Source organism: Lontra canadensis, unplaced genomic scaffold, assembly GCF_010015895.1.
Source record: "Lontra canadensis isolate GAN:19392208 unplaced genomic scaffold, GSC_riverotter_1.0 scaffold30, whole genome shotgun sequence".
NCBI lineage: Eukaryota > Metazoa > Chordata > Mammalia > Carnivora > Mustelidae > Lontra > Lontra canadensis.
The window spans coordinates 16,174,543-16,189,048 of NW_022631024.1; the positions used below are offsets into that span (position 1 = coordinate 16,174,543).

General features: G+C 45.4%; 1 protein-coding gene across 4 annotated transcripts in view; it reads left to right on the forward strand.

The window, feature by feature from the left end:
* NUP214 (nucleoporin 214) overlaps window positions 1-14,506 on the forward strand; it is a 98,984-nt gene that overhangs the window by 11,405 nt on the left and 73,073 nt on the right. For 3 of the 4 annotated variants that reach the window (XM_032866100.1, XM_032866102.1, XM_032866103.1), the window contains exons 10-15: window positions 2,162-2,288; window positions 3,348-3,509; window positions 6,784-7,228; window positions 8,757-8,929; window positions 10,804-10,901; window positions 14,270-14,356. In XM_032866100.1, coding sequence (XP_032721991.1) covers window positions 2,162-2,288; window positions 3,348-3,509; window positions 6,784-7,228; window positions 8,757-8,929; window positions 10,804-10,901; window positions 14,270-14,356 — 1,092 coding nt within the window. The remainder of the gene's footprint in view (window positions 1-2,161; window positions 2,289-3,347; window positions 3,510-6,783; window positions 7,229-8,756; window positions 8,930-10,803; window positions 10,902-14,269; window positions 14,357-14,506) is intronic. The other variant, XM_032866101.1, reaches the window with a different exon arrangement.

Consider the following 14,506-nt stretch of genomic DNA (forward strand, 5'->3'; position numbering starts at 1 on the left):
CCGTTCGGGATTTATCCCTCATTCTCTGGGTGGCTAGGCAGTCCGCTGTAAGTGCCTAGCTCTTTTAGTGGCTAAGATGGTCCACTTTGGGGTCACAGGCTAGAGTTCATCGGTCTGATGTGAAGTTTTAGATTGTCTTTAATAATGGTTTTCTAAGAACACAACTATTTTATGTTCTGACACATTTAAAATATACTTGTATATTTGTTTCCTATCAGGATGATTTATGTATGTGGCTAAAAAAATCCAGTAATAGAAAGCGCTTATAAATGAAAATATTACCCCTGCCCTATCTCATCCTTATCCAAACCTATTTAGAGGGGACCTTTTTTAACTTGTAAATTTTTACTTTTTTTTTTTTTTTTAAGATTTTATTTATTTGAGAGAGAGAACATGAGAGAGAGGGGGAGGAAGCATGAGTAGGGTGTGAGTGGGGGGAAGGGCAGAAGGAAAGGGAGAAACAGGCTCCCCACTGAGCAGGGAACCCCATGCGGGGCTCCATCCCAGGATTCTGGGATCATGACCTGAGCCAAAGGCAGATGCTTAACCGAGTGAGCCACCCAGGCGCCCCATAAATTTTTACTTTTCGAGATTACGTCCTTACCTCTCAGTTGGTTAAGTGTCTGAGTCTTAATTTTTTTTTTTTTTAAGATTTTATTTATTTATCTGACAGAGATCACAAGTAGGCAGAGAGGCAGGCAGAGAGGAAGGGAAGCAGGCTCCCCGCTGAGCAGAGAGCCTGATGTGGGGCTCAATCCCAGGACCCTGGCATCACGACCTGTGCCGATGGCAGAGGCTTTAACCCACTGAGCCGGCCAGGCGCCCGACTCTTAATTTTGGCTCACGTCATGATCTTAGGGTTGTGAGATCACGCCCCATGCAAAGCTCTGAGCTGGGCCTGGAGTCTGCTTAAGATTCCCTCTTCCTCTCTGCACCTCTTAAAAAAAATAGTCTGCTTCGTCCCTAGTTAGTGATTATTGATTTTAGACCTTATTACCTGTTGTGGCAGGTGAGAATATAGCTCACATAATGGCCCTTAAATCCTCATCTTTCCTCTCAGAGGGGTTCTAGCACTGTTGTAGTTCCTTCTGTTGGTTTCCTTTGTATCTATAAGTAATGTTCTTTACTTTCATTTCTTATGGTGTCACCATACACAGTATCTCTTGACCTGCTTTGTGAGAGGAATACTTTCTCCCCCTTGCCTTTAGCATGCCTATCCCCACCTGCCAGCTGTTGCTGTCTGCGGCTTGTCTTTTGCAAAATCGAAACTGGTACCGTTTGCATTTGTTCTGTAGTGTTTATAAAGTCTTTTTTATTTTGTCTGTGGATGGTTTTTCAAAGTTGAAGTCAATTTTGTTTACGGTTTTATGAATGCAACTATTACTCACAGTATAGCCAAGTCATGGGTATGATTATGTTCCCTTTCCTGAACAGCGTTTTGCTTTTCTGTTATTCATGGATCATGATTCCCTTTTGATTCATGCTGGCCAATTTTGGTCCGCATTGAAAATTAGGTAAATAGAGTGATTTTTAAAAATCAAAAATCATTTGTTTGCAGGAATACAGCCCATTCAAGCATAGACATAAGCAGAAGGGGAGTTTATGGGAAGGAGTTAGTGGTTTCTCAAGGACCCCAGAGGCAGGAGGAGGGGCCTGTGTGAGGAACTGATGCCAAGATCTGGGAAGACAAGAACTAAGGGTAACTCTCTCCATGGACAAGTGAGCATCGGGCACCTGGCCAGCTTTATAAGCCACGCTGCTCAAGACTGTGCCAGCAGTCAGCCGGAGTTCCTGGTACCAGGCCCACATTTCTAGGAGCAGCTGATAACTGGGTGGTGCAAGTATTCGAGTCATCCACCATTTTTAGGAACCCACCTAGTTGGGGTGGGTGGTACCTCGGAAAGTGTTCATGATAGTGGTGGTTTATTCACGAGGCACGGACTCGTTCTATGAGGAGCACATAGGTTGATTTGGAAAATGAACGCCTCACGTGCTAGGATGCTTGGGGCTTTTAGACCGTGTTCCCAGATTTCAGAGTTGAGTCAACACATTAATCTAAGCCCAGTGACTTGTCTTTTCTTTTCTTCTCTTTGTGTAATGGGAGAACCAATGCAGAGCTCTAACCAACGTAGCGTTTTCATCCTCTACTACTTTTTTCCAGATTAATTGGGAATCTTGGCTCCTGGAGGATTCTAGTCGAGCTGAACTGCCTGTGACAGACAAGAGTGATGACTCGCTGCCTGTGGGAGTTGCCATCGACTATACTAACCAAGTGGAAATCACCATCAGTAAGTATGGCCCGATGCAGCTCGTACAGAAGTGGTCTTCTTTCTGAGTATGGATGATATTTAAGTCCCGTTCTTCATGTTCATGGTAGAATCTACTCTGCGGGGTGCTTTTAACTTCTGTAGCTCGTTTCCACTTGAAGAATGATACAGAGTACGTCGTGACAACATGAGATTAACTTGACATTTATCGATAAGACAAAAGCCAGTCTGCGTGTGTGTGTGTGCACGCACACATATCTGTATGTGCTTTCACATATGGGTGAAATCTAGGACAGGGGTCTCATTCCCTGGTGGCCTTGCACGGGAACAGCAGCACCCTCGTCCAGTCCTGCATAGCAGTGTTTAGTGTGAAGTCAGGGGTCAGAGAATGGGGACCTCAAGCACTTGGCTTCCAAAGCAGGCCTGAGTGTGTCTTCTGAGTGTGTCTTCTCCCTGCTGGAGCATGGCAGAGCTGCACATGTGCCGCGGAACATGGAGTCTCTGCTCTTCGTGCTTCAGTGTAGAACGGTGTCCTCGTGAGCACCACTAAGTTCCTTTCTGTCCTTTCCCTGGTCAGGTTATTGGGTCTCCTTAGTTCACTTACGCTGATTCTCTTCAGTCTTAATTGACAAAACACATGTTAGGATTCAATTGTGAATGAATATAAGGTAGTTTGACTCACTTCTCTGTGTCCTTCTGTGTGTTTTGCAAAGTGAGTAGTCTGTCGCTTTTCTGCTAGGCCAGGCCCCTACTAGGCACGCCTTTCTCGGTCAGGGGAACATCTTGAACAGTGAGACACTCGTAAGACTTGCGGGAGCTTAGGGACAGTCACGGTTGCCTTAGTTTGCTGGAGCTTCTCTGCGGGGTCTGGCAAGACAGTGGCAGTCCATAACGGCAGGAGCTCTCTTTCAAGAGCCGGTGCTCGTGAGGCTACTCGGGTGAGAATCAGAACAAACGGACTTGAACTACCGTTGGGGGCGAGTCTGCTACATGCCTTCTCGCTTGGGGCGGTCTTTCCCTTCCTGCCCAATCACTTCACGGCCTGGCTCTTTTTTCATTTGCACTTCCTTTTTTTAACAGATGATGAGAAGACTCTCCCACCGGCTCCAGTTCTTATGTTACTTTCAACAGATGGTGTGCTTTGTCCATTTTATATGATCAATCAAAATCCCGGGGTTCGGTCCCTCATGAAGACGCCAGAGAGGCTCTCATTAGAAGGAGAGCGACAACCCAAGTCATCAGGTACGTGTCTCTTCCTGCTCTGGCATAGAGGGAATACCAGGGGCTTGTTCTGGACCGTTGCCAAGGATGAACACTGTGTGGGGACATACAGTGGTCCTCTTCATCGGGCCCGTCTGTCTTAATGAGGCTGGGACTGACTTTTCCTTGAGCACACGCACATTCTTGCATCCCCACAAGCTTTATTTTCCAGCCTTTACTTTAGGGGAAAGGAAGTCCAGCCAGATGGATCCCATCAGGTCGTCTAGCAACAGTTTCCTGTTACAGCACCCTGTGTTCTCTGGTCTGAATCCTACAGACTTTGTAGTCCTAAGGGATTGTACACGCGTGCGCTGAACGCCGTGTAACTTACGAATATCACATTCGTTGACAAAGCGCTTGTGGAATGTATCATGAAAATGCACTGTGTACTTTTTGATTGTTTTTGCATGAGAAAAAAATATGTACATAGGGAAAATACTAGAAAGGTGGATATTAAAATCTAAATAGTGGTTTTATCTGGTTGGTGGGAACATGGAGATTTTGTTTTTGTTTATATTTAATTTTCTTCAGGTTTCTTTTCCTCCTCTTTGAAAATATTGCTTAAGTGGTATACATTTCTTGGAGGAAAATTAGAAAATACAAAATCATTTTGGAGCCTGTCAGCCATCATCAGTAGCCGTAGTCAACATTTTTGGTACAGAGTCTTTATACACGCAAATGTGCCCATGCAGATGCTAATCTGTACTTCCACATTTTTCAGTGCTAGTGTGTCACCTATGAGAACTGGATAGAAAACTTTTTAAAAGAGGATTGTCCCATATTTTAAAATTTTACTATTTCTCTTTTTGAATTCCATGACTATGTCACTGTCTCTGGCTAAAAAAAAAAAAAAGTGTGTGGTGGGACCAGTTCTCTATCTAAGTAAAAGTATGTTGACCAGCTGGCTTGGGTAAGGCTGACAGTATATTTTCTTGCTGCTTCCCAGTGCAGAGTGCATTGTTCATAAACAGAGCCGCTGAGACACTTGGGCTCCTGCGTTTGGCAGTGTGAGCCCAAGAAGTAAACAGGGTTCAGGCAGACTCTATATTAGCCTTGTGCTGGCACATCTCATCATCTACAGCGCGGCCTCCGAGTTGTTTTTTTACTTTAAGCGCTCCTGAGTACCATCAGCTACACTCATTTGCACGGTCTGTCTGTTCATAAGCAGTACACCCTGTGGGGTTGGGAGCCTGCGGGATGATGTTTGTTTCTGAGCACAGTTCAGTGTGAGGGACTTTGCAACTAGCCATCAAACCCCCAAACACAAGGAGAGGCTAGTTTTATTTTTCGCCACTCCTAGAGAAAGCCCCGTCTTCCCTCACACGTGGTCCAAAGGAGGCAGCCGCGTTCAGATGAGCAGAAGAGAGCCTTGGAGGGGAGAAAGTAGGCAGCCAGCTGTAGCTAAAGTGGTCCAGGGAAACGTTAATGGTTCTGCGCATTTCCATGCTACAGCTCCACAGATGTTGGGCTGAATGAGCAGGGGGTTTTCATATGTTCAATTCTATTTTCAGTTAGGAACGTGCCCCTAATTTCTTTCGGGTCTGGCATACACTTTTCACATTGGTCTTTTGAATGTGTGTGGAACTGATGAACATCTATATGTTTGTGTCTTTAAAGAAGTTAGCTGTCACTGGTTCCATATTGTGTGAAGGAAGTATTAACAATAAATTTGCTGGCATTTTTACACTGCCATAAAAGTGGCAGTTTACTGGGGTCTTCTTTTTCAGAAGTGTTTTCGTACTTGTACCCTAAGTCTTTCATTACTTTTGACATCGTGAAGGTAAACTGTCAGCTCAGACAGTTTGGAAGAATCAAGACCCAGTAACTTAAATGTATTGGTAAAAAATACTGCTTCCTAGTTATTTATTGACTTATTGAACTTGGCAAATTAAGATGTTTATAGAAATTTTGGAAAACAAAAATATTTAAACCTGCCCTTCCCTTCTAGTGTTTTTTTCATAAACATCTTTCTTCATAGTTGTAATCCTGTTGTACACATCTTTGGTGTTCATGCTTTTAATTTAAATTTTGTTTCTAGGTTCTTATGTAATCTTCGTGATTGATTTAAAAGAATGCTTACTATTCCATTGAACATCTTTTAGAATATGGGTTGTGTTAAATGTCTTTTTCATGTTTCAGGTTATTCTTCTAGACTTTATTCTTAGAAGTGGGATTACTGAGTCCATTTCTTAGGATTTTTTGAGACATAATGCTAAAGTGTTTTCTGAAAGGTTATGCTAAATTAGGTACCTGCTGGTGTAAAAGGTTTCAGGTTCATTTTTCCCTTCCAAACATAGGGATTATACGTATTTAAATTTTGATAATTTATAGGACAATAAAAATATATGTCATTTTAATTTGCATTTCTTTGATGAGGCAGATTCAATGTATTTTATGAATTAAGTTCTTATATCAGAGTCTTGAAATTTCTTTATCTCCATTTATATGAGCTTTTTAAAAAAATATAAAACATATTACCATTTGTCACAGAGTTTTTTTTAGTTCATTTACCTTTAAGTTATGTAACCATTTTTACTCAGTCAAATCTTAATCTTTTCCTTTTGTGGTTTTTTTTTCTTTGGTTACTTCTAAATTTCAAGTTATCAGACTCTTCAGTGACTCTTCACTTTTTGCCGCGTTTGCGTGGAGTTGTACACAACATGTGCTTCTGCATGTGTAGACATCTTTAATTTATCTGGAATTGGTTTTGGTGGCTATTATGAAGTGGAGGTCTGAATTAAAGCTTTTCCCTGATTTATGTGAAATGTTGCAGAATGGTTTCTTTTTCACTGTAACGTTGAGACATGTATTTTTTTATTCTGCCCGTGAAGTCCTATTAATCTAATGTCTTTCGTGTCTTCTTTTTCTTTCAAAGTTTTGTCCATTTCACCACGTGGAAAGTCCACATCCACCCCACTCCCCCCCGCTTTTTCTTTTAAGATTTTATTTATTTAGAGAGAGAGCGAGCACAGGTAGGCAGAGCAGTAGGCAGAGGAGAGAGAGAGGCAGGTTCCCTGCTTAGCAGGGACCCTGATGTGGGCTTGATCCCCGGACCCTGAGATCATGACCGGAGCCGAAGGCAGACGTTTAACCGACTGAGCCACCCAGGCGGCCCTCTTTCCCCTCTGGTGAACTAGGACTGTTCTTTCTGCATTCCTTCTGCCACGAGCCCTTTTCAGTTGTTTTCCGTCATGTGGACATCCGTTGTTACCGTGCTAACTTCTCCCTTCCTTTTCCTCCATTTTGTTCACCACAGGGAGTACTCCCACTACCCCAACTTCGTCTCAAGCCCCACAGAAGCTCGACGCGCCAGCCCCTGCAGCCCCGGGTCCACCGGGTCCCCCTTCGTCACTGTCTGCTCCCCCCTCCACCTTCTCTTTGCCTTCTGCTGTTGGAGCTCCTTCTGTGTTCTCCTTCGGCCCTTCATCCTTGAAGTCATCTGCTGCTGTCCCAGGGGAGCCCCCTCCATATTCCAGTGGCTCGGGCGCGTCCATCTTCTCTTTCCCTCCTCCTTCTCAAGCCTCCCTAGCACCCACCCCTGGAGCCTCTCCCATGACGCCATCCGCAACCTCGTTCTCCTTTGGATCCTTGGGTTTTAAGCCTACCCAGGAAAGCACGCCAATGTCGAGTGCGTCTGCTCCAGACACAGGACTGAAGACCACCTTACCACCCTCAGCGGTCAAGGTCAACCTTAGTGAGAAGTAAGTAACACTTGAAGAAAGTCTACTGCTTTGGTGGCATGAGTAGAAATATCCCGTGTTATTAGCTGGAAATTGAGTCACTGTGAGTGAAGTTACAAATAGATTTTCTCTTTTATCCTGCCTTCCAAAGTAATAATGGCAAGTGGTAAGAATTTAATCAACGTAAAGTGTTTGTGTTTAATCAGTGGTTGGAGTTAGAAGAGTCTCTTAGAATTTTTTTAAATCATAAATTAAATCATAATTTTTAAAAATCATATATTTATATGCTTGTTTTTGCTTTTTTAGATTTTAAAATGTAGGAGATCCTCCTTATTTTTACTCATTATTTTATTTATTTATTTAGGTACTTTGAGAGGGAGAGCACCCGTGCAGAGGGAGGGGGAATCCCACGCAGGCTCCATGCCCAGCATGGGGCCCCCTGCAGGGCTCGATCCCATGACCCCGAGATCATGACCTGAGCTGAAATCAAGAGTCAGATGTTCAACCAGCTTAGCCACCCAGGAGCCCTGATATTCCTTATTTTTAAAAAAATGAAGCAATAAGGAATATACGTCCTAGGAGGGGAATGAATCTCTTGTGGTCCTTTTCCCCTTTACTCTCCGAGGCGCTTCGTGACAGCCACCACGGTGGTCTGTGAAGTTGTCCCTGTGTCGGGTGACTCTTCTGCCCGATGGTCCTCAGGGGCCTCTCACTGCTGTTCCAGGACGGTCCAGACTCCGTAACGTGGTCCTCGCTTTCCTCCCCGTGGGGCTCCTGCCGGCTCCCTCAGATCCCATTTTTTTACCGCTTTATCTGCTGCTCGTGTTCTCCCCGCTAGCATGCAAGCCTGCGGGAAGCGATCCCAGCTTGCCCGCGCTCCCCTCTGCTGGCTCCTGTTGCCCCGGAGGCAGTGCTGGCTGTCATCCCCGCTGCTGCCATTGTCACACCGCCGCCTCATTCTAATGGCTGCCTGGAATCCACTTTGTAGTCTCACTGAAATGTCCCTGGCCAGTCAGCTCACACTGGACATTTACATTATTTTTGGGCTTTTGCTCTGTAGGTGAGACTTAACTTTCCGTGCCCATGAACGTCCCAAAGACCGTGATGTGCTCCCCTCTGCCTTTCTCACTCCCCAGAGGAGGTGAGCGCCCCGAAGTGAGTTCTCAGTGATTTCCTCGGCAGAAGGACAATGCCAGCCTCTCCTAAGTTTATTGGAGCCCCCACCTCCTTTTTTTTTTTTTTTTTTTTTCACTTGTCTTGATAAAAGAAAAATGTTTCACGTCCTGATAGACTTCATTTCTCCTTCATGTTAGGTCTCATTATTTTCATGGAGTAGTTCACTCCTCAGTATGCAGAAGATAAGATAAAATGTTTCCTTGGCAGCGTCCACCTTTTGTAAGAAATAGCTAAACGTTTCTGTCTCACGAAGGCAAAAGCATAGGAGCAGTAAGTCCCCTCGGTGGCATTGCTCACGACCAGCGTGAAGGGGCCTCAGCGCAGGCGCTCCTCGCGCAGTCGGGCTGCCGTTTCAGGTTCACTGCCGTTTCAGGTTCACTGCCGTGGCTCCCTCCACTCCTGCCATCAGCTCCCAGGGTGCGCCCGCAACACTGCCGTTCCCCTCTGCCTCCAAGCCGGCTGCTTCTGGACCCCTCAGCCACCACACGCCGCTCTCAGCACCACCCAGCTCCGTGTCAAAGTCCTCAGTCTCTCCCTCGGCGTCAGGTATGATCTTAAGCAAACTGCTCCAGAGCTCAGCCCTGAGTTCTTACGTCTGCGTGTTTCAGTTGTTAGGAACCCTCACCCCCGTGGTCAGACGAGACCATTTGTTCTTGCTTCCTGTGTCTCGTGCTGGTGAGCTATGACAGTCATACTCTCGGCTGTGAGGATTGCCGTGACCTGGGTGCTGCCACGCTTGGCTCTCCCGACGTTTCTCATGGACCTAAGCGTACCTGATGATTCAAAAGGAAGTCTCTTGTTGCGTGCCAACTGTCTTCACGTGCAGCCTGCCCTACGTGAAGGGCAGTTATAGAACAATTTGGAAAGTTCCATAGACGAGGGAAGGCCTGCAGTACTCAGAGGCTTATTGCTTCTGATGGCTGACTGTGATTTTCACACTCAGCCCTACTGTGAACAAGTCTCTATTAAATGACGATTATAAGTGGAAATAGTTCTTATAACCAGGTTGGATCCAAGTGCATAGTATAACTCCATGAGCAAACGTACCTGGCCTTTTTTCCCTTTCATACCTGCAGAAAGGTTGTGTAAACTGTGTAAAAATGATTGTGCCCTCCACCAAGACAACACTTGGTAACATTCTGCACCATTTGCTTTCTGTCTTCTTAGCATACATTTTTTTTCATTAAAATATTTGAGAGTTAATCACAGAGACTTCACCCCTAAACACTAAGCACATATCTCTTAAATACAGGGTTATGTGTTATGTTATCACACTCAGGAAATGTAACCATAATCTAATCTGTAGCCCATATTGACACTTGCACGGTTGTCCCAATACTGTTCTTTATGGCTTTTTTTCCTCCAGTCAAGGACCACATGTTCTATTCCAGTTTTTTCTCTTTAGTCTCAGTGTCAAATATTTCTTTGCCATTCTCATCTTTCTCAGCAATGACATTCGTGGAGAGGTCAGGCCAGTAGTTTGGGAAGTTTTGCCTTAGTCTTTTCATATCTGTTTTCAGTGTAGGAGAGGAAACTTGAACTGTGATGTGCATATATGGTCTCCATTTCCACTGCTCACTACCAGGATTTCCACCCCCCACCCCATTGCCATTATTTAATTCTTACGGTTTGGAGGGTCCTGGGTTATTGGCTTTTAAGTCCAGTGGCACTCTAGACTCCCTGGGGGATCCTATCCCTAATAGTTCAATCAGGCTCTCTGGAGGTGAGGTTTGGGTATGAGTTTCTGGTATAGTTGTTTTTTTAAAAGCTCCCTAGGTGATTCTAATGTGCAAAAAAAGCAAGCTTTTTTCTAGAAGCTTCCAGGAGGGCCCTGAGGACCATGTGAGTTCTTACAAGGTAATGGGATTATTTACACTTTGTCCCCAGTTTCCAGATGTGCAACAGGAGTCTCTGGGGAGTAAGGATGGGCCGAATGGCCAGCCTCCGGGGCCTGCACAAAAATGCACGTACCTGGGGCGCCTGGGTGGCTCAGTGGGTTAAAGCCTCTGCCTTTTACTCAGGTTGTGATCCCAGGGTCCTGGGATCGAGCCCCGCATTGGGCTCTCTGCTCAGCAGGGAGCCTGCTTCCCTTCCTCTCTCTGCCTGCCTTTCTGCCTACCTGTGATCTCTGTCTGTCAAATAAATAAAATAAAATTAAAAAAAAAATGCACGTACCTGCTACTATCAGAGACTTTCCAGTTTTATCTGCTTTATAAAATAGAGTTTCACATCTAAAAATGTATTATGTGTTTTTTTATTATCTTGGATCAGTCCTGACGAACTGGATGCCACTCTTGGTAACATAAATCATGGAAGGGAGGCCAGGGACACTGAGAAGCTTACTTTTTTAGATTTAAGGGAAGGACACCTATGCTGGGAGGCAAGAAATGCTCTCTGTTTTCACTGACCTCTTATTCCAGCAGGGCGGTCTACTCAGGGCAGCCCAGGCCCCGTGCCCTCAATGGTGCAGAAGTCACCCAGGATAACCCCTCCACTGGCCAAGTCAGGCTCTCCCCAGGTATGTTCAAACCCGGCTTATCATGGCATGTGTGTTCATCTACTGTCCCATCATGTGTGTTCTTTTTAAAGCGGGTTTTTCTGGTTTAGAATTTATGCCTTTGAAATAGTACTTCGGGTTATGTGATGGGAGTTACTGAAGTCAGAGCTTGGAACGTTTGTAACGTTTGCTCCTAAACGCCATTTCTCTCAGCCCCTCAGAGTCTTAGCGCTGTTTTCTCTGCTGGTTCCTGAGCTTGTCGTGCTGTGCTGTTGACTTTGGTGTTTTCTCTCTCTCTCTCTCTCTCTCTGAAAAGACTGTAGCACCTGGTTTTTTTCCCTCTCATTCCCAAAGTAACTGAGAAATCTATCCAGTGCCGTCTTCTGTGCTTTCCATAACATCTTAGTTTATCCATAACATCTCAGTTTATTTTACTTAACTTTTTTATTGGCATGTAATATACATGGGAAAAAAAGTATTTCCGTGCACCAGCTGAATACGCCTTGGTAACAACACTCAGCTCAGATCAAGAAATAGCACATTATGGGACGCCTGGGTGGCTCAGTGGGTTAAGCCTCTGCCTTCGGCTCAGGTCATGATCTCAGGGTCCTGGGATTGAGCCCAGCATTGGGCTCTCTGCTCAGCAGGGGCCTGCTCCACGCCCCCCCCACACCCCCGTCTCTCTCTGTCTGCCTCTCTGCCTACTTGTGATCTTTCTCTGTCAGATAAATAAATAAAATCTTAAAAAAAAAAAAAAAAGAAAGAAAGAAATGGCACATTACCAGGACCCTAGAATTCTCCCTTACATGTGCCATCTTTTTAATTATTCCCTTGCTGAAGGGGACTTCCTGCTATGATTTCTGACAGCGGAGCTTAGTTTGGCCAGTTCATACCTTCTCTAAAATGGAATCACACTATGTTTTCTTGTATTGGGCTGTTTGGCTCAACATTATGTTTGTGAGATTGATCTGTATCATTGTGGCCATGTGGAATTCATGGGGCGGCTATGCTACAAGTATTTATTCTACCTGACAGACATCTGAAGAGCTTCCAGGTTGAAGTTATTGCGAATAACGTTGTTGTGAGCCTGCGAGTTGAGGTCAAGGGCTGGGGTGAACATACGTGCGCATTTCTGTTGGATGTCTGCTGAGGAGTGGGGCTGCTGGCCCACAGATCACACGTGTGTATTTCTTTTCAGTAAATGCCCACCGGGAGTATAAGAGAGTCAGCTGTTCCATGTTCTCATCGGTCTTGCGATTTTTCATTTCTTATTGTTATATTTTGCAGTTTTAATTAGTATTTCCCTGGTGACCACTAAATTCAGCCTTTTTTCCATGTGATTTTGGCCATTTGAATGTCTTTAATGAGGTGTCTGTTCTCAAGTCTTTAATCTGTTTTTCTATGGGGTTGTCTGTCTTACAGATCTCTGTCAGAGTTCCTTATAATACAAATACTTTCTTTGTGAATTGCTTTTTCATTCTGCTCGTGGTGTCTTTTGGTGACAGGTTTTTAATATAGTTCAGTATACCACCTTTTCTTTTATGATTAGTGCTTTTTGTGTTCTGTTTTAGAAATTATTTCTGGTTCCAAGGTGTCAAAAAGATATTTTCCTGTGTTTTTCTAAAAGCTTTATTATTTTCTTTTCATATTTACAATTTGTCATCTCAGTTTATTACTATGATTTAACTTTGAGAGAATTTTATGTCACTTTCCCACTTTATTTGTGTGCCCTAGAGACCAGAGTCATGGTTTTTTCCTTCTCTTTGCCAACTGGCCTCATTCCTGCCCTCAGCACGGACCCCCACAGGGCACACAGTAAATGCCCAGCTTATAGGTCTAGCTTTTGGCATAGTGCATAACACATGGTATTTATTAGATCAATGTTTGCTGGTTTTTTTTTTTTTTCAAAGATTTTACTTATTTAATAGAGAGAGAGACAGAGAGAGATATCACAAGCAGGCAGAGAGGCAGGCAGAGAGAGGGGGAAACAGGCTCCCCGCTGAGCAGAGAGCCCGCTATGGGGCTCGATCCCAGGACCCCGAGATCATGACCCAAGCCGAAGGCAGAGGCTTAACCCACTGAGCCACCCAGATGCCCCCAATGTTTGCTGTGTTAACGGTTGCTTATGCAGTCTACAAATCCTCTATATGGTAATTGCTGTAGGTTTCAAATAATCTAAAAGCCATCTCAAGTTATAATGTCTCTACAGCAGAACTCTTGATTTCTGTCTCCTTAAGAACCTGTTCCAGGTGGTACGCTCAAGCCCCAAACCCAGATGGCATCCTGGATCCCGCTACTTAACAGAAGCTCCCCCTAATCCTTACTAGCAGAAGATCTTGTCAGCTGTTCGCTGATGTGTCGTGTGTGTGGCAGGAATCCACATCCGTTGCCCCCGTGAACGTCATATTTCAGGCCACTGTCGTCTCTTGCCTTGTTACCCTCCTGCCTGGTTTCCCTATTTCTTCTCCCTCTCGCCTCCCTCTCACTGACATCTGTGCTTGATTTAGCAGCAAGAGAGATCTTTTAGGGGCGCCTGGGTGGCTCAGTGGGTTAAAGCCTCTGCCTTTGGCTCAGGTCATGATCCCAGGGTCCTGGGATCAAGCCCCGAATCGGGCTCTCTGCTCAGCAGGGAGCCTGCTTCCTCCTCTCTCTCTGCCTGCCTCTCTGCCTACTTGTGACCTCTCTTCTCTCTCTCTCTGTCAAATGAATTAAAAAAAAATCTTTAAAAAAAAAAAAAGAGATCTTTTAAAATCCTAAATCAAAGAACAAACTCTCCCGGAGCTCCAACAGTAGTTTTCCAGCACCTTTAGAAACATACCCAGACTCCTTGGTTTACATGACCTGCCCAGCTCTTTCTAGTTCCCTCCCTGACTTCACCGGCCCACGTTTCCTCTCTCTGTCGGCCTCCACCGTGCTGGAGCTCTTTCCTGCCTCGAGTTCTCTGTGCCTGCTCTTCTCGCTGCCTGGCAGGTGATTCCCCTAGAATTTTCTGTAGCTTTCCGCAGCTTTCCACTTCATCTCAGGACTCAGTTCAGAGACTGTGCTCCGTGAGGCTTTTCCAGGCCCGCTCCTCTCCACTCATGCCCCCTTTCTCTTCTTAGGTTCCTGTTTACTTTTGTCCTGTCACTGTCAGCAGCTAAAATGATCTGGCTGGTTTACTGCTTAGTCTTGGTAGAATGTAAGGACCGTTAGAGCAGAGACCTCTTCTGTCCTGTTCGCCTCTCTCCACTGTCCTGAACATGCCTTACAGCAAGTAGGTACTCGGTCAGTATGGGTTCGAACGAAGGAGCAAGGGAGCAGTGACTGTATTGTGAGGGGGCCAGGCGCTGATGCTGCTGCTTCAACACGGGCTGGGGATGCATCTGTCAACCTTGTGCCTTCCATTGCAGGCGAAATCACTTCAGCCTCCCGTTGCAGAGAAGCAGGGACACCAGTGGAAAGAGTCAGATCCCGTGATGGCTGGAATCGGGGAGGAGGTAAAGTCGTTCCTGCAGATTTTTCCAGAAGTAGCCCTGACCATGAGACTGGAGTGGCTCTGAGTGCAGGCCCGTGCGTGACTGTTTTGTTCTGGCATTCGGCCATGGTGCACCCTGGGGCCGCGTGCTGTGAGGGCCTGGGAGCCGTGA